This window comes from Rhynchophorus ferrugineus, unplaced genomic scaffold, assembly GCF_030347505.1.
Source record: "Rhynchophorus ferrugineus isolate W39M unplaced genomic scaffold, kcgeb_rfMv2 rfM1, whole genome shotgun sequence".
Classification (NCBI taxonomy): domain Eukaryota; kingdom Metazoa; phylum Arthropoda; class Insecta; order Coleoptera; family Curculionidae; genus Rhynchophorus; species Rhynchophorus ferrugineus.
In genome coordinates, this window is record NW_027472580.1 from 72,478,734 (window position 1) to 72,503,022 (window position 24,289).

A 24,289-nucleotide genomic window follows, 5' to 3' on the forward strand; every position below is an offset into this window, starting at 1 on the left:
ACCGCTCATATGATGCACTGCAATATCCCATTATATTTTGGCAAGGTGAAGATGGCTACGATTTATCAATAAAAATGATAAATCCCATTACAGGTAACTAAAATATTAGTTTAGCTATGGCGATAATATCTCAGTCACTATATTATGTATTTTAATTTTATATTTGAATGTTATTAAAACAAAATCTGTTTACAGGTTCTGAAACCAACAAAAAAGTCAGTTCAATGAACTATTATTCATACCGCCTAATGATTCGGGAAAATGCAGATAATCACATATTGAAATGTCGGCGATTATATCACAAATATGTTGATGACATGTATGTTAAAATTGAAACGGAGAGATTAACATTCATCAGGTTCAATCAAACCAAACTCCGATCTGAAGAGTATATTCACCTTCGAGATGCGATTAATACTGATGGAAATGCACAGAATGTCGGTCGGATGACTATTCTTCCAGCAACATACATCGGAAGCCCTCGGCATATGCACGAATATGCTCAAGATGCCATGTCGTATGTTCGTCATTATGGTAAAGCAGATTTGTTCATCACATTTACATGCAATCCGCAATGGATACAAATTAAGCAGGAGTTATTACCTGGGAAATCATCCATTGATCGTCATGATATTACAGCCAGAGTCTTTAGACAAAAGTTGAAATCTTTAATGAATTTCATCGTAAAACATAATGTGTTTGGTGAGACACGCTGCTGGATGTATTCTGTGGAGTGGCAGAAACGAGGATTGCCACATGCACACATTTTGGTTTGGTTGGTTGAAAAGATAAGGCCAAATGAAGTTGATGCAGTGATATCAGCTGAAATCCCTAATGTACAAGTAGATCCTGGATTGCATGAGGTAGTTATCAAAAACATGATACATGGTCCCTGTGGAACTCTTAATCAAAATTCACCGTGTATGATGGATGGTAAATGTTCAAAACGATATCCACGGACATTAATATCGGAAACAATTACTGGTAATGACGGTTATCCATTGTATCGTCGCAGATCGACAGCAGACAATGGAAAATCAACAATTGTCAAATTAAATTAACAAGATATTGAAATAGATAATCGTTGGATTGTTCCATATTCACCCATTTTATCAAAGCCATTCAAAGCACACATCAACGTTGAATCTTGCCATTCAGTGAAATAGATTAAATACATTTGCAAATATGTAACCAAAGGGAGTGATATGGCTGTGATTGGAATTGGTGCAGAGAATTCTAATGATGAAGTTACCCAATACCAAATGGGCCGCTATGTCAGTAGTAATGAAGCAGTTTGGCGAATATTTTCTTTTCCTATTCATGAGAGACACCCTTCTGTTGTTCACTTAGCTGTGCATTTAGAAAATGGACAAAGAGTGTATTTTACAGCACAGAACGCAGTACAAAGAGCTGCTCAGCCACCATCTACTACATTAACCAGTTTTTTTGAGACATGCCAAAACGATGATTTCGCACAAACATTGCTATATTCTGAAATGCCAAAATATTATAACTGGAATCAATCTTCAAGGAGATTTATATGACGGAAACAAGGAAAACCAGTTCCAGGATATACAGATGTATATTCCACCGATGCGATTGGCCGGATTTATTCAGTACATCCAAGCAATGATGAATGTTTTTATTTACGACTGCTATTAGTCAATGTACGTGGCCCAACATCATTCCAACAGTTACGAACTGTTGATGGTGAATTGTGTGGATCCTACAGAGAAGCCTGTCAACGTTTGCAATTGCTTGAAAATGACGCTCATTGGGATCAAACTCTCAATGATGCTGTAATATCATCACACACTCATCAAATACGAACATTGTTTTCTATAATCATATCTACATGCTTCCCATCAAACCCAATTGATTTGTGGATGAAGTACAAATATTATATGTGTGATGATATTTTGTATCAAATACGGAATAGAATGGGAAATCCAAATATACAAATCAGTGAAGAAATTTACAATGAAGCATTGATTTCAATTGAGGACATGTGCTTGATAATGTCAAACAAACTATTAATTCAATTAGGCCTGACCGCGCCCAATCGTCCAATGCATGACGCTTTTAACCAAGAGTTGCATCGAGAAAGACTGTATGATCTCAACGCTTTGAAAGAATAAATTCAAACAAATCTTCCACTGTTAAATGAACAACAGAAGTATGTATTTGAAACTCTTATGAAAGTAACAAATGATGAAACTGGAGGGATTTATTTCTTATATGCACCTGGTGGTACAGGAAAAACTTTTTTTATTTCATTAATATTAGCAACAATTCGCTCACAAAATAAAATTGCACTTGCACTCGCTTCGTCGGGAATCGCAGCAACTTTGCTTGAAGGTGGTCGAACAGCCCATTCAGCACTAAAATTGCCATTAAATATGCAAAGCAATGAAACTCCAACCTGCAACGTTTCGAAGAACTCTGCAATGGCAAAGGTTTTGCAGCAATGTAAATTGATTGTTTGGGATGAATGCACGATGGCACATAAAAAATCTTTGGAGGCTTTAGACAGAACCTTAAAAGATCTACGTAGCAATAATAACCGATTTGGTGGTGCAATGATTTTATTAGCAGGAGATTTTCGTCAAACATTGCCAGTGATTCCACGATCAACGCCAGCTGATGAACTCAATGCATGTCTAAAGTCCTCCAATTTGTGGAAACATGTTAAAGTACTTCATTTAAGCAAGAATATGCGTGTCGAGTTGCAAAATGACCAATCTGGAAACATATTCTCTAAACAACTCATTGACATTGGTAATGGCAAATTTCCTATAGACATGTTGACGGCTTGCTTTTGCTATGACTATAAACAAGTCCCAGGGGCAATCATTAAGTGTTTGTGGTATTAATCTAGAAAACCCATGTTTCTCACATGGTCAATTGTATGTTGCCTGTTCCCGTGTTGGAAAACCATCAGATTTGTTTATCTATGCGCCAGGTAATCAAACAAAAAACATCGTATACCACAAAGCAATATAATGATAATAATAATAATAATTATGATTCACATGATTAACAATAAAGCGATTACTTACTTTTCAATCCTTATATATGTTTTATTTAATTATTTTTTATTCACAACGCCCTATCACCAGGGTGATGGTTCTGTTCAGGAGAATTTTTTAAAATACGTAGGCACAAAAACTGCCACATTACAAATCTTTTTGACAGGACGAAGTCTGTCGGGTCAGCTAGTTTTAATATAAATCCATGCGGGCTTGGTTGGCGGGGTGGTAAAAGCGAGAGGACCGTCCTCCTACTGTTCCGATAGTCGTGGATTCGAATCCTGCTGGAGCATGGTCGTAATTGTTGTTTGTTGTTGTTATAATATCGCAAAAATTGATAATCGCAATAAGACACAATTACAATGGTAGGCAAAAAAATTAGAGAGCACCAGGTTGGATAGTACTAATCTTAGTCTATAGAAGTCAATAATTGTTGGACAATAATTATAATATAGGCAATAACGTAGGTAGTAACTGATAAATGAGTCAATAAACCACATATATATGGATGTATACCAAACCAAAAAACAATATATAATGGATACTAACGATAATGGCGAGAATTAATAGCAATGATAAACTGTGCTTGAATGAAGTATGATATGTACATATGGTACGAAGGGAAAGTAACGCACGACATATGTTATGCCCGAACACTAACAATAATGGTATGCAGGAGATCAAGCGAAGTAAAGAACGAGATCTTCTGTCACTAAGGTTAGTAGGCCTCGCTAAAATTACGCTAAATTCTCAAAATAAATACATAACTGAACAGTACTGTTACTAGTGCACTCACTTCTCCAGTTCAAGCTATGATGGACGTGCAAGAGAGAAAGCTAAAAGCCACACTCTAGATACCCTGCCACCAATAGCCAGCAGAAACCACTTTCGGCGGCGTTTATGGATGTTTCAAGTTATCCAAGATCATAACTACACAACAGCAACTTTAGGCATTTTGACGTCAGATTTTCGATTATAAAATAGTTATAATTTGTATTTACAGTTGCAACCATAAAACTATTTTCTTTGAATTGCCATAATTTAAGAAATATGGGGAATATACGACGATTCGAAGAAACAATAAAACATATAACGATAAATGATTAAGTAAGTAAATAAGTAGATCATGATGAATAGAGACTAATAAGTATAAAATAATAGGTAGAATAAATGAAGAATAACAAATGAAAAATAATAAATATAAAATGAGAAATTAACGTTAATATGTATAAAATAATAAGTAGAACATAAATGGAGATCTAATAAATAATAAGTGATAAATAAATAGAGGAAACTGGAATACTTTGTGAACCAACTCATCATTTGGTGAATCCCGCCTAGTACCTTTACATTATCGTTCAAACCATTTTTTGAACTTTTTGAAACACTTGAACGACCCAAAAAATTAAAGGTCTACAATATCGAACTACGAGATGGAATTCTAAGTACTATAGCTATTCGGAACGATTTATGATTTCCTTGCATATTCTTTGTCTGTGTTTTAGGAAAAAATATAAACAAATAAAACTCGCTTTTACAGTATCAACAATGTTGCCATTTACAGTAATTGTTTCGGTTACTGGGTATCCGCAAAGACCAAAAACTTAAACAATCGACGTAAGACGATGGAGTATCGAGAAACCGGGGGACAAAAACTGAAAATTAATGTTCGTTTAAATCTCTTTAACGTCAATACGATACGTAATATTGGAATACGCCAAGAAATTTAATCTAAAGAAAATACACGGAGCATAAGCCGGAATATTGCGGCGTATAAATCGCGCGATATTAGTTTCAATAAATACCAGCCAGGTCACGTGATACTTTCGTAGAACTTGTAAGCTGCGAACCTTGTAAGGTTGCCGATATCGATCGAATATCAAATTCGATAGAGAGAAGAATATCACCCCCTTGCCCGGCCGTCCGCCTATTAATTTAATAGTATAGACTATGCCCGTCAGATAAAGCTTACGCAATTATTATTACCGTGGCACAGCAATAATAACATCGAACTAAATAATTAAATATTGATCAGAGAACAATTCTCTGTGAGTAGATTATACGTTAATGTATAACATAACCACAATGGAGAGGAGTTTTAGCATAACATTGTAATGGATCCAAAAATAGACACCCAATAGAAGGCACCCCTGATTAGGCCCCCAATTAGGCCCAAAAGGACAACACTGTCAACAAATCGCCGGTCTATTTCGTAAATGCCTTACGGCAATATACATTAAAGTTTTTTTTGTTGTAGTATAATCAGTAAATAATTTTCTTTGTATGTAACATGCCAATTTATGTCAATTGGTTATCAGAATAACATCAGCTTATTTGTGTATTACTTAATTTTGTGTACATAGGCTTCAGTATATCTCAATGTTTTTTTTTTCTGCTAGACATTCAGTTAATGAACCTTTGTGTTGGTTAAGCAGCTGTTCATAAGGGATAAAATAGCCTCGAGCCATTCAGCAATAATACGTTTTCAATTGCATCCCAGGACAATTACAGAGCCAGCAAGTGATTTGCTACACTAGCCCAGCCGCTCAATAGCCCAATGTTTTCAAATATGTCGACACTGTTTTAGGGCAAATTGATAAGGCTCGGTGAATCAAGGTAAAAAATGAAATGAAACAGTGGTGTTTATATTATGTGACCGTTATTTATTGAAGTAATATAAAAATGTAAAAATACTAATGATAAAAAAAGGCTCGCAAGGGTGTTACCTGGAGATGAGGCTTGGGCAGTTGATCATGGCACGTTTAAACCAAACGATGGTCGTTTACTGAATGAATGGAAATCCCCTTCAATAACATGCCAGATAAACGTCTCGGGATTGCCAGCTATTCGTTATCGGGTTCTAGTTGGCGCTGCCAGCACCCCGCCCGTGTTCAACATCTGGGATTATATTTCTGTGTACTTTGTTGACTGTTATTCCACTATGTAAAATTCGATATGCTTCAAGGTCGCTGTACTGTTAATTTTATAATTGAAACTTACGAGGTAAAAATTGCAAAATTAACGAAATTAAAATTAACAAAAATTAAAAAATAAATTGGAACAATTTTCTATATATTCTAATAAATAAAGACAATAGCGAACAAGCCACGCGAAAATTATAACAGGCAAGTAACAATATATTTAATTGGACCCAGACTTGGAAAATGAAAGTTAATGAAAGTAAATCTGTGCACGTGCAGTTCACGTATAATCAGATCTGTACAAGCACCAATAACAATAAATAATAAAATCATTCCATACAGCGAAAACGTTAAGTATCTCGGAATCAATCTTGATGCAAAACTTCTCTGGAATTAACATGAAAAAATCAAAATCAAAGAATAGGACTTAAAATATAGCAAAGTATATTGGTAAATTGGAATAAAGTCATAATTATCAGTACATAATAAACTGCTATTATATATATAGGAAATCAATTATAGGGAAGTTCGGTGAAAAATTTTCCTTTACTTCTCAGGCTTTGGGAAGTATTGTAGGTGCACCGAGATACTACAGGACTGACAAATTAGATCGAGACCTTCAGATACCGAGTGTCATCTAGGATATCAATAAATCAAAAATTGCAAGGAAACATGAGGACAGACTCTATTCTCATGTCAATATTGCACTAATACAGCTCTTGGATGCGTGGTGCATTAGAAACAGTACTGCTAATACATAAACATTATAGCGACGAAGATAAGGCCAAAGGGTCCTACTAGATATAACAAGTCAATTAAAAAGTCCCCGACCTGACACATAGCTGGCGCTACTAGAATTAATTCCATGCGTTTTTTTTTACTTAGCCCTAACCATCCGAAAATCCGTATAAAAATTTGACAGCTGTCGGATCATTAGTTTGTGAATTATAACATTTTCAGTGAAAATACTTTTTCACAATAAGTGAAAAAAAAATGAATAAAAAGGAATTATGGTGTGTTGATAAAATATTGCTTTTTGTAGGGAAAAAATACAGTTGAAGCAGAAACTTGGCTTGATGCCTAGTTTCCGGACACTGCCCCAGGAAAATCAACCATGAAGGATTGGTAGGCTAGAGTTTAGACGTGGTGAAATGAGCACCGAAGACGGTAAACGCAGTGGACGCCTAAAAGAGGTTGTTACCGATGAAAACATTTAGAAAATCTACAAAATAATTTTGAATCACCGATAACAGAAACTCTAAGCACACTAAAGATATCAACTGAACGTGTACATCATGTTATTCACGAATATTAGGGAGAAAGCTCTGTGTAAAGTGGGTTCCACTAGAGCTCACTTTTGACTAAAAACAACGACGAATTAATGAGCAGTGTTTGAAAATGATTAAGCGCAACAATCCCGAGTTTTTGCGTCGATACGTGACAATAGATGAAACATGGCTCCATAATTTCACTCGAAGTCCAATCGACAGTCATCCGAGCGGACTACATAGGATGAACCCGCTCTAAAACGTGGGAGAACGCAACAGTCGGCTGGAAATGTTATGGCGTCTGCAATGCACCGTGTCACAAGTCAGTGAAAATGATGGCAAAAATCCATGAATTGGCCTCGAATTGCTTGCGCGTACGCCTTATTCTCCAGATTTGCCCCCTAGCAACTATTTCCTCTTCTCAGATCTCAAAAGAATGCCCGCTGGGAAGAAATTTTCGTCGAATGAAGAGGTGATCGCCGAAACTGAGGCCTATTTTGAAGCAAAGGATAAATCGTACTACAATAATGGTATAGAAAAGTTAGAAGGTCGCTATAATCAGTGTATAACCACTGAAGGGAATTATGTTGAATAAAAAAAAACTAATTTTGCCACTTGTTATACATAACATTAAATTGATGTAAAGACAAATTGTCAGTTAGTCGACAAGAACTAGTAACAATGTGCTAAATAAATTTTAAAAATCTAATTAATTCTAACGTTTCTATAAAAATATTTTTCTTAAATCAATTCGAAAATATTGAAATAATTTTCAAAGCTTCAGCATTTAAAAATATGCACATAAGATACACGGTAGAACTTAAGATATGCTATCTATCTCGAAAAAGCTACTTTCGAGAAAAACGTGTTTACATTTTTGTTTTTAGATGCAATGTCATTAAAAGAGCTATGTCTCCAAAAATAGCTGAAATTTTAAAAAACCTTAATGACATACTTTTAACGGATTAAGTTCTGAAAATATGAAAAAACCGATTTTCTTCAAGTTTCTAGACTAGCTTAAAGTTAACTGACATTTCTCATTAATTACAGGTTATAACTTCAGGATAGGAACTCTGATACAATGATATTTGACAATTATCACGGCTGAGTAATAGTGCTACTTCATGGCTCACTGAATAATTTAACGATCGGTTTGATAATATGGCAGATAGTCCTTTATTTTGGATTATTTTAGTGTTTATAACTCACAAAACCCTGAATATTTTCTCTCAAAAATAGCATTGTGGAGTGGCTAAAATCTCGACTTTACTAAAGTAAATTTTATTGCCACTCTCAATCAATGTTTCCATATTAAGAATGCGTGTGTTTTCCGTACCATGATTAGAAACAATAAAAAATCATAAAACTTTTACTTTATTTTAGATCAAGTAGTATAGGCAGTATACTTAAATACTCCAATAGCTACATCAGTGCGAAAATTGCAATTGCTGATAAGAAATTATATTTCAGGAGGTAGATTTCGGCCATCGACTGCCACGACTTTTTAGGCCACCACGCATTCACCTACAACAAGTTCAAAGGTTGGCAACGCCGGTGGATTGGTACCATGCAGTTCCATGCGTTAAAAGACCATCACGACGACGTCTCGCTCTTAGAACTGAACCAAGCGATAGCGTGGTACAAATTCTGGCGGCTTCAGATTAACCCGAGCAAAACTCAGGCTATTCTCTTCCACCGCAAGAAGGAGTTTCGCGCCCATCGCATCCAAATCGTTAAAGTCCCTGTCCCATGGCTCCAGAAAGTTTCATACTTCGGCATCCAGTTCGATCGCAGATTCCAATGGTCCGCCCAAATTCTGCACGCCATTTGCAAACGAAATGGCATGTATAGCCTATTATTTCCTCTACTCTGCAGAAGAAGCCAACCCCCAATCCCACAGAAAGCGACTCTGTATAAAATGCTAGTCCGTCCAATCTGCCTTAATGGAGAACAGGTGTGGTACAAGTATGTCTCGGAGAGACAACTTGAACTACTCCAAGTGTTCCAATCCAAAAAAGTCCGTGCGTTACTCAGAGCCCCATGGCTTATGAGGAACGTCCATATATACCTTGAATCAGCCATCCCGTTTGTAAAAAATTTCATAAACATGCTCAGTGTGAAGTTCTCCATAGGAACCTTAAAACACGATGACACCTCAATAAAATCCCTACCCGTCCACAAATCCCGGTAGTAAACAAACTACGACAGTCCCAGTCGTAACCCAGGGTCTCTGTCACCCGCAAAATAATCATATCCCGAACCTGAAGCGACATCAGCCGAAGATCATTTGGTTCTAGCTATCATTCTAGAAAAACATCTCGCTCTCTTTTCTTTTCTCTACCCTCTTTTAACATTACCACTTCCACAGCGCTACCGTACTTCCTTCACCTTAACGTAATATCCTGTCAATTATCCCATCGACAACATGTATCATTTGATATCGCAATAAACAAGAATTTCTTCAATCAGTGTTTTTAGTTCTCGTGCAAATTCCTTCCAAAAATAGTAGTGAGTGTTCAGGCAAACAATCGCATCGACAGTCACACATTTCGACCGACCGACAGATCTGACGAACATTCCTACAAAAATTACGTCAATTATATTCAATAAATAACCATTTGTTATTGAAAAAAAATAAATAATCGAGGAGTATATGTGCCAAGAAATTTTTAAATCGGCGTTTAAGAATCTGGCTTATTAAATTTCAATTAGATAGTACTTCAATTGCGTACAGAAAAAGAGTTGATCCTCCTAGGGATTACATCTTGAGGAATTAACTACAATGGAACAACTGTTATGAAAAAGATAATAAAAGAGAACAAACAAATTTTCAGATAAGACAAACAAGTCAAAATACGTGTACTAGATAAGTTAAATAATTTTTTGTTTATTTTTACTTTGTTATATAATTTGTTATAATAATAATTAGTTATTATAATAATAATATTTTATTTTAAAACTTTTTTTTCATTTTAATTTAATTAGAAAGGCGATTGTCTTTATAAAAAACAAACTTTATTTCTAATAATAATAGAAGCACTAAGCTTAACACTAGGATGTAATAACTACAATGGATTATTATAGATACAATTACATACCAGCGATATTCATATTTATACTATTTTAATGCTGTGTTAGCACAATCTTAATTAGCACAAGACTAATGGTTAGTTACACTAAGGGAAGTATAAATGACCATATAACTGTTTGATTATTTTTTAATTTTTTGTGAGTTCTTTATTTATTTTTTGGGGTCGGTTCAATTTTTGTGTTAAAAATATTTTATTTTTCTCTTTTTAGTGTTAGATATTTACTTAATATATTACGCAGTTGTTTTATTAAGTATTACAATGGATAGCCCTATTAAGGGTGCAGCCCGTATGAGAAAAAATAGGATTAAAGGAACAATGATTGAATATAAGAAACGCTCGGGGTCCGATACCTATTTTAGGTGAATTGACTAATTTTCTAACTAAAGCAAAAATGTGTTGTTCTATGTTTCTATGTTTAGAATATGTTCTCTTCTATGTTGAGAATCGAAGCCGCGACCTCCGCGTGTGGGCTTAGCACTCGAAAAATTACACTATAGAAAGAGTTGCCTGCAAGGTTACTTCGACGTCTCATATGATATGGTTAGCGCTTAAAAAGCAAACCGGGTGGCTTTTACTCTGAACTACTTCCGATTTTTCATCAGCAATAACATTATACAGAAATATATGATTATTTTAGATGCGAAAACTTTGTATGTGTCTTTGAAATTTTAGATAACCCATCGGATCATGACTTAGTTCCAATGGGACCACCACTCCTTGGAATAAAAAAAGAGTAGAAAGTCAGGCCATAGTTGATAGAAAAATCACCAAACATAACATACATAGAAGATATATATACAGCCGAACATAGAACCTCCTTTTTTAAAGTTGGTTAAAAAGTATAAATAGACAAGGGCATGCTTTATTGGAGATGGGAATAACAAAAAATCAAATAAAGAGTAAAATTGAAAGCGAGTAGATTCTCAGGAGAAATAATTAAAATAAAATAAAAATGATTAATTTAAAACTAATTAATTTTCCAAATAACAGCGAAGGTTCATTTAATACATGATTCACTCAACGAATTCTGTAACAAACTTTTGATGAACGACTTATAATTAATATGCTTTCTTTACTAATCAATTATAGACCCTTTGTTGATTACTAGAAAAAGATTAAGATCTACATCACTGTCTGTATAAGCACTGCACTAATCCCTAATGTAAAAAGAAAAGGGCACGACCACGATGAAAATAGTCGACAGACTTGCTACTGAAGCCATAAAAAAACCTACAGTTCAGATTAGCGACATGGGATGGATAATCTGGGTTAAAGTAAAAAGGACGAGGAAACGACGAAAGGCAAATGCAACGGATTGCTTCAGAGGATGATATTTTACATGAATATTGTTTTTGTCATATGTGAAACTAGGAAACTGGAATATTGGTTTACGATATGTTAATTTAAAAATGGCCAGGATCTCTTTATCTTCTAGATTATATGAAAGCTATATAATATATTCTCTTCCATATATTGCATTCAAAAATACAGTATTAATATTTTTATTGCTAAAATAAAGCAGTGATTAATTATCAGTGATTTATTTAATGAAATATAATCACGAAAGACAGCAACAGGCCATGATAACTTGAACACCAATCAGAGCAAATTATATCAGTGTATAGTGACGTATGTTACATATAATTATTATACATTCACAAACTGGACAACCAAAAATAAGATCCTTGTCAATGTTATATAAGTTTGTCCAAAAATACATCGTATTTGATAACCTTTTCTATATTGGGAGCAAATATATATGGATATGTTTTTGCAGCTTATGATACAAATGTTATTCTGTATGCGTAACTGCGACAATTTCTGTTTTTTTTCATCCTTGTATTTACGTTTGTACAGGACCACGCGCTACTTATACATTTTATAACTTTTATATTAGATAATAAATATGGAAATAAGATGATTTTGATGATTTCCGAACTTTAATTTATTATTAATTATATACAGTATATTGTATAATGTCATATATCGACGAGCGTTTAAACTGAATTTGAATATTGAATTAGAACGAAAACTTTTTTTCTTAAAACCTTTATTTCCTGCTAAAATAATATATTTTTACTAAATAACTAATACCAATAATCAGAATATTATAACGGTATGATCAAGTTTGAGAGAATGGTGAATGAGGGAATATAAAAATAGCTAAACACCAAACATTAATCTTTTTAATTTATTATTATTTATTTAAAGTAATAGTTATTTATATTATTAATTCATTACATAATATTAATCTCTTAATGCTACAGTGTTAACAATATTTTTTGTTAGCCCGTCTTTAGCAAATACAAACAAACTTGATAGTTTACCCACTCAAGAGCATGCAACGTATAATTGTCCGTGTGAAAAACATGGTATGTTCAAATCTAAGCCACAAACAGACATTGTTTGGCCTTGGAATTTATTAATAATCATTGCAAATGCCAATCTAATAGGAAATTGAATACGCTTAACTTGAAATGGCATATCTGTGGGTATAATAGGTATTCGTGGTATTAATATATTTTCACCTCGAAACTTGCCATTTCAAATGGTGGCTTCGATAACGTTTTTCATTAATTTTTTAATGACTAATCGCGTACTGTTGCACAGTCGTGTTGGGTTGAAATTACGAAGCAAAATAATTGGAGATCCAACCTTCAATTGTAGGTTATGCGGTGGCATGCCTGGCAAATCCAGTGACTTCAAGAACTCTGTTGGAAAATTTACAACTTCAGTAGCATCGCAAACTGCATTAATAGGTTTATATGATATCAAGTCCCCTGGCAATAACTGTTGTATCTTCTGATTTAAAATATCAACGTCTTTTGACGTTCACATTTTTTGACGCTAAAATTGCTCCTTCTGCAAGCCACTCGAGATTTGTATAATTCGTGTGTACATCGGGAAATATTTCTTCATAGAAGTGATACCGGTAGACACATGGATGGGATAACTTACCAAGAGATAATAATTAATAGCGTGATAAAAAATGATTATCAAGCGTGATAAAAATGATAAAATTACTAAATGACTATTAAATAGCAGTTGATGATAGAAATGTGAAAATTTAGGGTTGTATCCATTCTTTAATGCCACACAATAAAAATAAATTATCCAAAAAGTAAATGTTTGGGGTGAACACCCCTTATCACTTGGGAGTTTGGAAAATAGATAGTAGCTGATTTTCAGACCTCCTGAATATGCATTAAAAAATTCATAAAAATCGGTGAAGCCGTTTCGGAGGCGTATGGGAACGAACATTGTGACATGAGAATTTTATATATAAGATATAACTATAATCTCGATCACTATATGAATTTCGATCACTGGGCAATCACTAGTTCAGATATAATAATGGAATATACCATGTTCGATATGAAGATCTTAAAGGTTTCATATATATTTTTATTAAAATAACCATCGTATTGATTTAAGTAATTTTAAAATACAAGTAATATTGTCACAGTGGATACTTAAAATATAGAACTTGTTAAACTTGCGTGCCATTCAATTACTGCCTAACAAGATTTACGCCTGTTAAGTAGAATTATAGAAATAATGAAAACTAAAACTAATATATAATAAAAACTAGAGCAATAACATGTAATATATATTAGGTGTACGAATTAATTTTTATAGATTTTTTGCGAGATTCAAATTATATCAACAATAGGAATATTTTGAGTTATATTGTAATTTTGATAATTTTTCTTAACATACAGAATAGAATAGTTTTCGGTGGTAAATGATAAAAAATAGTAGATTCGCCATTGTATTGCGTACAAATTACAATTGTGGGGATTTTTTTCTAAAGCACAGGAAAAAAGTAGTTATTGGTATTTTACTATTATTAGTACATTTTTAACACAGAAAAAATATTTTAATATAAAATGTATACACAATAATCGTTGTAATAACTATACAAAAATAAAAAAAACCTTATGTAACCTATCTACTATCTATTTATCTGTTTACACTATTATTTTAACGGTCAAGTGATCACTTTGAAGTCGATGCCAAGCCCAAACAATACAAAAATAATAATATAATTTTGTGACATATACAAAATTTTTAATTATCAACAAAACACTTTTAGAACCCATAACGAGTGTGATTCGAAGTGTTAGTGCGAAGTATTCTGAAAGACTATTAGTGCATCTCAATATACTCGCCAAACAGTTAAATGTGCGCGATGATAGTGAACTGCGTGGGCTCAAGCGCAAACTACCATATGAACTCATTAATAAACATATACAGTGAGATTTAATAATATCTAGAACAAGTTAGAATAGTGTTTACAATAAGTTAGCATAGCCCTTAAAATTAAGTTAGAATAGTAAATCGAATAAGATTTAATATATAAGTTGTACCGCAGATAACTTACTGAAGTGATCTTCTACATGTTAAGATGGTTATATTATATAACGGAAATCATATAATAATACTTATTGTCCACGAGCACATTGTTGACATCTAAGAGATTAATAAAAAAAAACAACAAAACAAATCTAAATTTTACATTGAGATATAGTAATGTGCCGATCATATTTCTTAAATTTATTTAAAAAAATAGAACAACCAATACTGACAGAGCATTGAGTGTAATAAAATAACACGACTCTACGAAAAAAAATTCGTTCTTTGTCCTAAAGTTTATTTTATGATTTTTCGCTTAATTATGAACAAAAACGAAAAGAAAATACCTTTTTTGGTATAAAGTTTGCTCTTGTAATAGTTATAGTACTAACACACACATATTTGAATTTTTCTTAAATTTTAATAATTTTTAATACACTTATAAATACCGCGCGATCAGAGTGGGGTTTAAAGGTTTATACAGCGCTGGTGGATGGCACTAGAGTGATAAACAACGATCAGTTGTTTTGTATAAATCTAAAATACCTTAAAATGTCGTCGCGAAAGTTTAAATATGATGCTGATGAATTTTGTTATATATGTGGGCAATTTATTAAAGTTCGAGACGTAAAATACGAATTAAATACATCTTATGTTCTCTGTGAAGCCATGTTCCACATGTTGCATGTAATAATTGTAAAAGATGTTTGGAAGGTAATCAGCAAAATTTAATTACATGGCAAATAATAAACACATTAAATTCTATTTCTATATTTTAGGTTGATATTGAGGTGAGAAAAGGCCAAATATCTGGCGAGAACCAAAAGACCACGTTAACGACTGCTACTTTTGCATTGTGGTAAAAGACGTAGAGGTAAGAATGCATAACCTATCGAATATCCTGATCTGGAATCCTCTTCTGCTCCTGTCGCACATGATCTGACACGATCACTACCTGAGTCATCGAAAAAATTATTGCGGAAAAGTAGCTCATCTCTTAGTTCTCATAAAAGTAATTCCAATAAGGGGTTTTTACCTACACCAGAACACGTTCTTATTACTACAGAAGATTTTAATGATTTAATTCGGGGTCTAAATTTGCCAAAAAGTACAGCACAGCTTTTAGGCTCTCGCTTAAAACAGTGCAATTTGCTTGAAGATGTTAATATCACGAATTAGCGGACTAGGCATGAAACATTCTCAACATTTTTCTCAAAAGAAGATGGACTTTGTTTTTGCAATGACATAAAAGGTATGTTTATAAGAAATTGGCATACCTTGTGTTCCTAGCGAATGGCGTTTACTCTGTGACAGCTCTACAAAGAGCTTAAAGCCATTTTATTACACAACGGAAATGAATTCCCATCCCTTCCAATCGTTCACTCAATACATCTTAAAGAAAATTATGAAAGTCAAAGTATCGCGAGTATAACTGGCAGGTGATTGGAGATTTTAAAATGGTGGGATTTTTTATGGGAAAAATTCTTCAAAGCGCACATACAAAGTATCCGTGTTATTTGTGTTTATGGAATAGCAGAGCGGATGCTAAGCATTATACTCAACGGTCATGGCCTGTAAGAATAGAACTTTGTGTCGGGTAAGAAAACGTAAAATTTTAGGCAATTGTTGAAACAGAGAAAGTGTTAATGCCGCCTTCGCACATTAAGTTAGGGTTGATGAAACAATTTGTTAAAAATCTGGATCAAACAAAATTATCAGAAGCAAAGGTAAAGGCTGGGGTTTTTGTTGGTCCGCAATTTCCAACGCTGCTGAATCGTACTCAAAAAGCGAGTTGGAACAATATCAAAGCAGTCGTTTTTGAATTTTTAGGAAATAACAAAGCGGAAAACTACAAAAAAACTAGTTCAAAATATGCTAAAAAATTATAAATAAAAAGGCCATGGGCTACAAGATGTCTTTAAAAGTTCATATGTTGCATGCTCATTTAGATAAATTCAAAAACAACATGAGCGCATTCAGAAGAGTAAGGAAAACGTTTTGACCAGGACATTATGAGCTTCGAACAACGTTATCAAGGCCAATATAGTGAAAACATGATGAGAGACTATATTTGGTGTTTATTAAGAGATAGTATCTATGAACATAAAAGAAAAAGTAAAAGCGTGCACTTTTAAATTATTTTCTACTCTTAGTTATAGTTAAGTTAGTTGCTCTTAGTTTAAGTTAAATTATTTTGATAGTAAAACTTCTATCTACCATTCGAGCGGTTTTCTAAATAAAAAAGCAAACTTTTTTATGCCATATATATTTTTTTATCTAATTTCGGCCTAAAGAATTGGAATTTACTGCATTAAAGTCAAAGTCAAATTTTGTATTGACGCGTGTAATAGTAAGGAAAGCAATTATATTTTTTTTGCATACAAATTATATATTTTTTTCTACTATTAGCTTTACGTATATACTGATAAAACTTACACATTATTTGATATATACTGGTTATAAATCTGCTGCGAAGCCAAATTTCTCCACTATCGTTTCTTATTCTAACAAAAAGAAAACGCGATTATCCTCGTGTTTTTTACCGCAAAATTCCCGCTATCATTTTTTATCATCATTCGCGTCACATTAAGGCACCATCTGAGGAAATATACGATAGATATAGTACGTTCAGCAAAACGACTACGCCTGATAATGGGAAGTCACGAGCAATTCCTGTTCGAGATGGTCCTTACCAAAAGCCCCCTAATTTCAGATAACTGGAGCAAATAAGTTTTAATGCGTTCAGTTCGGGGGATTTTCAATTATAAGCCGAAAAAATATCATAAATCTTCCGTATTTGTATGCTTTTTTTTGAATTCCGTATTTGTACATTCCCCAGTTAAGTGAAATTAATTCAGTGCTTCATAGATAATTCTACACGTTTTCATTGAACAACAACACATTATTTGCTCCTCTTATTAAATACAGGGTGTTCCAAAAAAACTGCATATAATTTATCCAAACACGAAAGTATTTTATCTTAATAAACTAATTTTTGTTTAATCGGATCCTCCCTAGGTTTATGTACCATTGTGTTAAGTTTTGACTCTATGATAACCCATTTTGTCGGGTTCTTAGGGTGCCAAATAAAGCTAGTGCCATTTTGGAGATGTTTCGTCACGGAAGACGTCAGTGTGTAATTGTTAGTTTGCTGAGGCTTACGCAGTCGACTGTTTCTCGTGCCATCGATTATTTCAAAGGGCAATGGAAGAAGGTGCCCCGTCAACACCTCCGATAACCGCAAGATCATCAAGAAGCGAGTGCGGTGAAATTCGAGAATCTCCATGAGAAAAGTCGCCAGTGAGACTAGTATAAACAAGTCATCGCTTTATCGAATAGTCAAAAAGGAGCTCCACCTCATGGCGTACAAGCCCTAAAAAGTTCAACTCCTCGCAGATGAGAACAAACGGGTACGGCTAGAAATGTGTCGCCAATTCGCCGCTTTTCAACTATGGGAGCGCATTCTCTCACCACAAAAATGATAAGAGCTGACCCGCTGAGGTTTCTGGCACGCCAGATCTTCCAACACCGCAAAAATCCGCACTCCGTCTCAAAGTTGTCTAGACATAGGCAACTGGGTTTATGTTCGAATAGGTTTAAATCCCCAGTATCTTTTTCTTTTGCCCTACAACAAGTCGCCTCTTCTTATCATAAAGCAGTTTTCTAAGCCAAAAAATAGTATTTGAGCTGTAGCGACCCTGAGGCATGTCAAATTTTACATAGTGGAATAACGGTCTACAAAATATCCAGAAATATAATCCCAGATGTTGAACACGGGCGGGGTGCCAGCAGCGTCAACTAGAACACGATATTCGTTATAGCTAGCAACACCGGGACGTTTATCTGGGAGATTACTGAAGGATACTTTCATTCATTCAGTATCTGACCACCGTTCAGTTTAGACGTGCCACCATCGACTGGCCAAGCTTCATCACCAGGTAACACCGATGCCATCCGTTTTATCTATTTTATGTTTTCCATAATTTTATATTACTTCAATAAATAACGGTCATATAATGTAAATCATCACTGTTTCATTTCGTTTTACCTCCATTCACAGAAACCCCAAAGTGTTTTAAACCTTTCCACATTTCAAAACTTAAGCTGCCTTTTTAGTTTTTTTTTACTTTATTTTTTTGTATTGGTATTTTTCATATATCTGGTGAAATAGTTATCCCCGAAAATATATTCCAAACTTACATACAAACATAAGATTTCTTATAATAATATATTTTTTAATAAAAGACTTATTCTAAGAATTGTTCATGAAATACTATTCACAAATTAAAGTGGAATGCACAGAAAAAAGATATTTTATAACAATATTTTCATTAGGGATGTTATGTTAAGGTATTGACTAAAATGTTTTGCTGTTAATTACAGTATTTAAATATTTTGGCCAGTAAGAGTTTCTAATTCAGAGCAAAGTACAGAACATAGAAATACTCGTATATTATTGCTGTCGAGGAACATTCCAAATATAAGGCTGAAATTTTTTCTATAACAGTCTTTGGTTACCCATATTAGTTAAATTTAATGCTTAATAGAACTGGAGGAACACATTCAGGAATAGCTTCCAATACATTGACATGTAAAGGTTATATATAAACAGAAAGTAATTGTTTAATATACGTATTTGTTCAAGGCCATACTTTAACATAACACTATGAAAAATTCAGAGCATGTTACAATAGTAGAGTTGTTCTGGATGTCATGGCTTAGTCGGCTTGATACCATGTTATTCCTTCGAAGCAAACCAACTCCAATAGTGAACTTGATGCTGGATATTCGTGTGCCCCCTTCATGTTGTTTTTCCGACTAAACTTTTACTAATTTTAATTCATCAAACTATAATTGTTTTGCATTACTAATGCACACTTTGATAGAAGAATTTTGGGTATATTTCCCATTAGTATTTAGATGAGATAAAAATATTTACAATGGACCAAAAAAGCCAATAATTCTCGACAGGAAATGTAGGTGCTGGCAAAGATAGGCTAAAATGTTTTTTTTTATAATAGCATCCAAAGTTTTCCTTTCGCCACCAACAATTATCTCCGATATCTGAACTAGTATACAGGGAAAACAACTGTCCCAAGCGCAAAAAGCTTATTACGCTCTCCCGTAAAAAGGAATTTTCAAGAATCTATTTGAAAAAAATTATCAGATTGGTTTGGATAAATGGAAAAAATAAAAAGCGAAGTTAAAGTCAATATTATCTAATTATTTAGCTATGAGGAATAAAAAGAACTGAATTGTTATACAAACTAAACTAATATTTCTAATACAATACATTGCGGACGATATAATATTCAGAACGGTGGGTTCAATGTATATACTGTAAACTTTGGCCTCACAAATAAAGCTCATTCAGTACAATCAATTAGCACTTATGTATTTCGTTTTGTTTTATTTATAATGGGTGCTGTGTAATAAAACTTACTTCACATATGGTTAATATGTCACCAATACCATGTTTAAAGTTAAACGATTATTCAAGAAATATACAAAAACATACTTATACATAAAATAAATAATTAAAAGTAAATAAAATTAAATTGACTAATAAAGATTATTTCATTGCATAAACTTCTTGTTTTATTTCTAAAAAGGCTTTTGGTGTGCCATATTACTCCAAGTTACTGTACATCAGTTGGCATGAAGTCATATAAGACTCTAGACAGTAAATCGATTGGAAAACGCGTTAGACAATACGCTGTTAAAGCACATATCACCCGAAAGTAAATGAATTTCAATCATAACTGTCAAAAGAAGTATCCTAAACAATAACAGCAAACAGAGATTGTTATTAGCAGCTTTAAATCATTAAATACTATTTAAATCCAAAGAAACCTCGTGCCATATTGCTTTAGACTCATTATTTATGCCATTATTCGTATTTAACGAGGTATCCAGGGAATGATAACACAAGACAGATTTCTAATTATATTTCACAGCGGTTTTTGAGAAACTTACAAGCAAATTAATTTAAATAAATTAAGTCTACTTACTAGTCACTAGTTAAATAGGGCGTTTAATATGGGAGTGATTATAAAAATGTAAAATACAAGTAATTGCTTCCTTTGTATCTTGGTATCCAAAAAAGCGGAACTTTATTCTGAGGACAACTTGCCTTAAGTTTGTTAATATCAATATGAAAGTGACACCAAATATTGAATCAAAATAATAAACAAACTATACATAAGAATATATCCATATTTACATTTATATTTGTTGCATTGTCATAACGAAATTTCTGAATGCTTATATAATGTCTCGTTAACTTACAACTGTAACGTTAAAAAAATTACTATATTTTCGTGACCCAATAGCATATTTATTCCTTAATTTTCAGTTATAATCTCTCCTCTTATCACTGCATATAAAAAATATATATGGAATAAAAATTAAGTCACATTGGTGGTCAAGTCTACAGTAACAACGAATTGTACCAACGACGTCACGGGCAAGAGTGTAAAATCCAACAAGAACCAGAAACTGATGCATGGGAATCCAGGTAGAACTGTTGGTAATAATAATTTTATATTATTTGAAGCTCTCCCTATGGCCTGTACTATATATGCAAAAGTTGATTTAATAGTCCATTATTACCTAAAATAGAAATAATAAAGGTTTTATAGGTATCATCCATCAAACTTTTTTACTAAACAGACTGTATATCTTGACAAGGACCATTAAAACGATGGGCGTAACAATTCACAGTCTACGTCACGCAAAATTTTATGACAGGGCTAATTTTAAGCTAAAATGTATATCATTGGTTTCTGGATATGTCCAACGATAACAAAGACATTTAAATGTGGAATAGTAACAAAATATATCAAGAATATGACACATTAATAATGAAAAATATATCTGATTCACTGCGTTAAAGGGTTTTTAGTGAGGTGCTGGTATCCAAGCTTTTATACCCACTAAATTTTGATGAGCATAATGGAGATTGTGATTATGCGGCTGTAAATTATTTGTTTTCTTGCGCTGTAATGTTTTATGAATACTGGCCCATTAGTGATAATTTATTTTGGTCAATTAAAGTATTATTGGAGTATTTCGTTATAGTTGAAAGGGATGTTATTATAATGGAAAATATTTTAGACATTATAATAATTGAGGAAACTGACTGTACTGTTTATTGGCGTGACCACTGCGAAGAAAATGAGCTTCATCGCTCATTACGAATTTAGACGAAAAATTTTCAATTTCACCGACAGCCTTAGGATTGCACTACTGTACTCAACCCGTTGATCAGGATCGCTAGGTAGCAATTTTTGGACTGATTGAATTTTATACGGGAACATTTTCAAATCAGTTTTCAATATTCGCCTTAAAATGCGCGCAGAAACGTGCAACTGGGAACCGCGTCCCCGAATTGATGTCTCTGGAGACTCTACCAGCACCAGAGCCACATTTTCAGTTAAGAGACGTCAGTTGTCTTCCAGAACGAGGTCTGCCTGCTGTCGTACCGTACTGTCGAAAATTCGGATGTAAACGATAAATTGTGGTTTTGTGAGGCACTGGACGATTAGGATATATTTGAGGCAATTTCTGCTGAGTGGCAATAACGGATTATTTTCAATAAATATTGTCACTATTTCTGGTCGTTCTTGTGGCGTATATAAAAAAATTTGGACGTCTACACAACACAATGGTTAAAGAGAAACTGATCTAAACGGCACATAATCAATATGGAGCGCAATCAAAACGGTAGCTGGACTTTTGCCGCACCTATTAAGGCATTAAATCAGTAACCCTAAAATCGTAATTAAATAATGCTTTATTTTAAATGTATAATAGTTTGAACATCCATAGCTAATAAAACTTCTTCACTTCCCCGAGCTTTTTGAACGATCTAAAATATCTAAAAGTCCGACGTATTTGTTAGCTAAAAGGAAAACAGAACAGCTGAATGCCTTTTATAACTGTAAATTATAAAACAAAAGAGAAGACATTTTTATCAATGACAATAACTTTCAACATAATTTAAGCAAACATTCTTAAAGCATGTGTCATTCATTTCAAAATAGCTAGTTTGATAGTATGTTCACGTTAAAATTATTTAATATTTTCAACCTTTGTTGTTATTTACACTTACCCTACTATTTCTAAATTCGAAACATATTACGAATTCTGTACAAATCCGGCAGAAGTAATTGTCCCGAACAAGTAATTGTTCTGCCCACTAAACTAGCCGCGGATAACAAAGGCAACAGTGAAACTAATTAGTTTAGCAAAACAATAACTAAACTTTACATGTTCCGTGCATTATAAATGTATGGTTTTGGTTTAATAATCAATAGTTTTAAAGTTAACCAGACCGTCTGAGGATGCATCTATTGTTTTCTAGTTTAGAACGAGAACTCTATGGGACGATACGGATACAAACTAACTTAAATGTACGAATACGGGTAATGTTTCAATTTGCACAAAATAATTAGTTCGCTTTAATTATATATACCTTAGAATTATAAATGTAACCATGAGAAGTTTCTATGAAAAACTGATAACTGATAAAATTGAAAATCTGAAAAAAGCAGGCTTTATAATAATTACTGGAGCCACGATAAAATAATTTCTCAAAAAAGTTATAATAGAGATCAGCAATCTGTTTAACTGTTGGAAAGCGGCTACGAAAAAAGTGCTTATGACACAAAAGCCTGGCAAAAAACTGAATGATATTAAATCCCACAGACCTATCCTTCTGTTAACAACGGTGTGGAAGTTTTTTGACAATAAGTAAAACTGGAAAAAGCTCAATAATAAAATACACAGGTTAATTCCGAATTACCACTTCGGTTTCAGATAAAATATTTCGATATCGCTTTTTCCCTATTTTCAACAATTTTCTAAAAAAAAGTATTCTACAAAATTTGTTATAAATAAATTAAACAAAATTCTTCCAAAGTTCTATATCTGCAATATATTTGTAAGAATCTTGATACTTGAAAATAAATATGTTAAATAGAATGAAATAAACGAAAGAGTACCCCAAGATAACGTTCTCAGACATATCTTCTAATCTGTTTTATACCAGTAACATACCTATACTGGAGGGTATTATGAAAGCCGCATTTGTGGATGGTAGAACACTAGTGGCAATGCAGGAACCAAGAGAATTTGTAAAGAAATTTCAAATGCCTAGCAACAAAATAACTTAAGTGAACAAAGCATTGGCGAAAAAGCTAGCAACTTTACTAAAAAAAGGCTCAAGAACCCACCAATCTTGAACCTAGATGTACATATAAGAATCTTTGTTGGTATTTACCCTACAATAAAATATTCAAAATTAAAATTTGTAAAAAGTGCTGAAACCAACATATTAATATATTAGTTATATGATATACAATACCACACCTCCACAAAAGCCTTACTATTTTATGGGCAATACATTGATCTCATACTAAAAAGAAAAAAACCCTGGAAACTTGTATAATAGTGCACTATTGAAATAGGTGTAAGATGAAAGAACAGAACTACAGCTTACCGTTGAATGAACTATAATGTAGGCGAGTCAGAGACTAGTTTTAGCATATAATTATATTTTAAAAACAACCTAGCCTAGGCAGCATTTGCAAAATATTGAAATTTCCAACTGTTCGAAAAAG

The 24,289-nt window shown here is 33.3% G+C and overlaps 2 protein-coding genes across 2 annotated transcripts in view; one reads left to right on the plus strand and one right to left on the minus strand.

Annotated features, from left to right (window-relative positions):
• Positions 1-24,289, minus strand: part of LOC143190135 (potassium channel subfamily K member 18) — a 447,462-nt gene that overhangs the window by 407,997 nt on the left and 15,176 nt on the right. The window lies entirely within an intron of this gene.
• Positions 9-3,066, plus strand: LOC143199734 (uncharacterized). Its single transcript, XM_076409743.1, has 2 exons — positions 9-93; positions 196-3,066. Exons 1-2 carry the CDS (start codon positions 75-77, stop codon positions 1,059-1,061), a joined length of 885 nt encoding a protein of 294 aa, XP_076265858.1. The 5' UTR covers positions 9-74; the 3' UTR covers positions 1,062-3,066.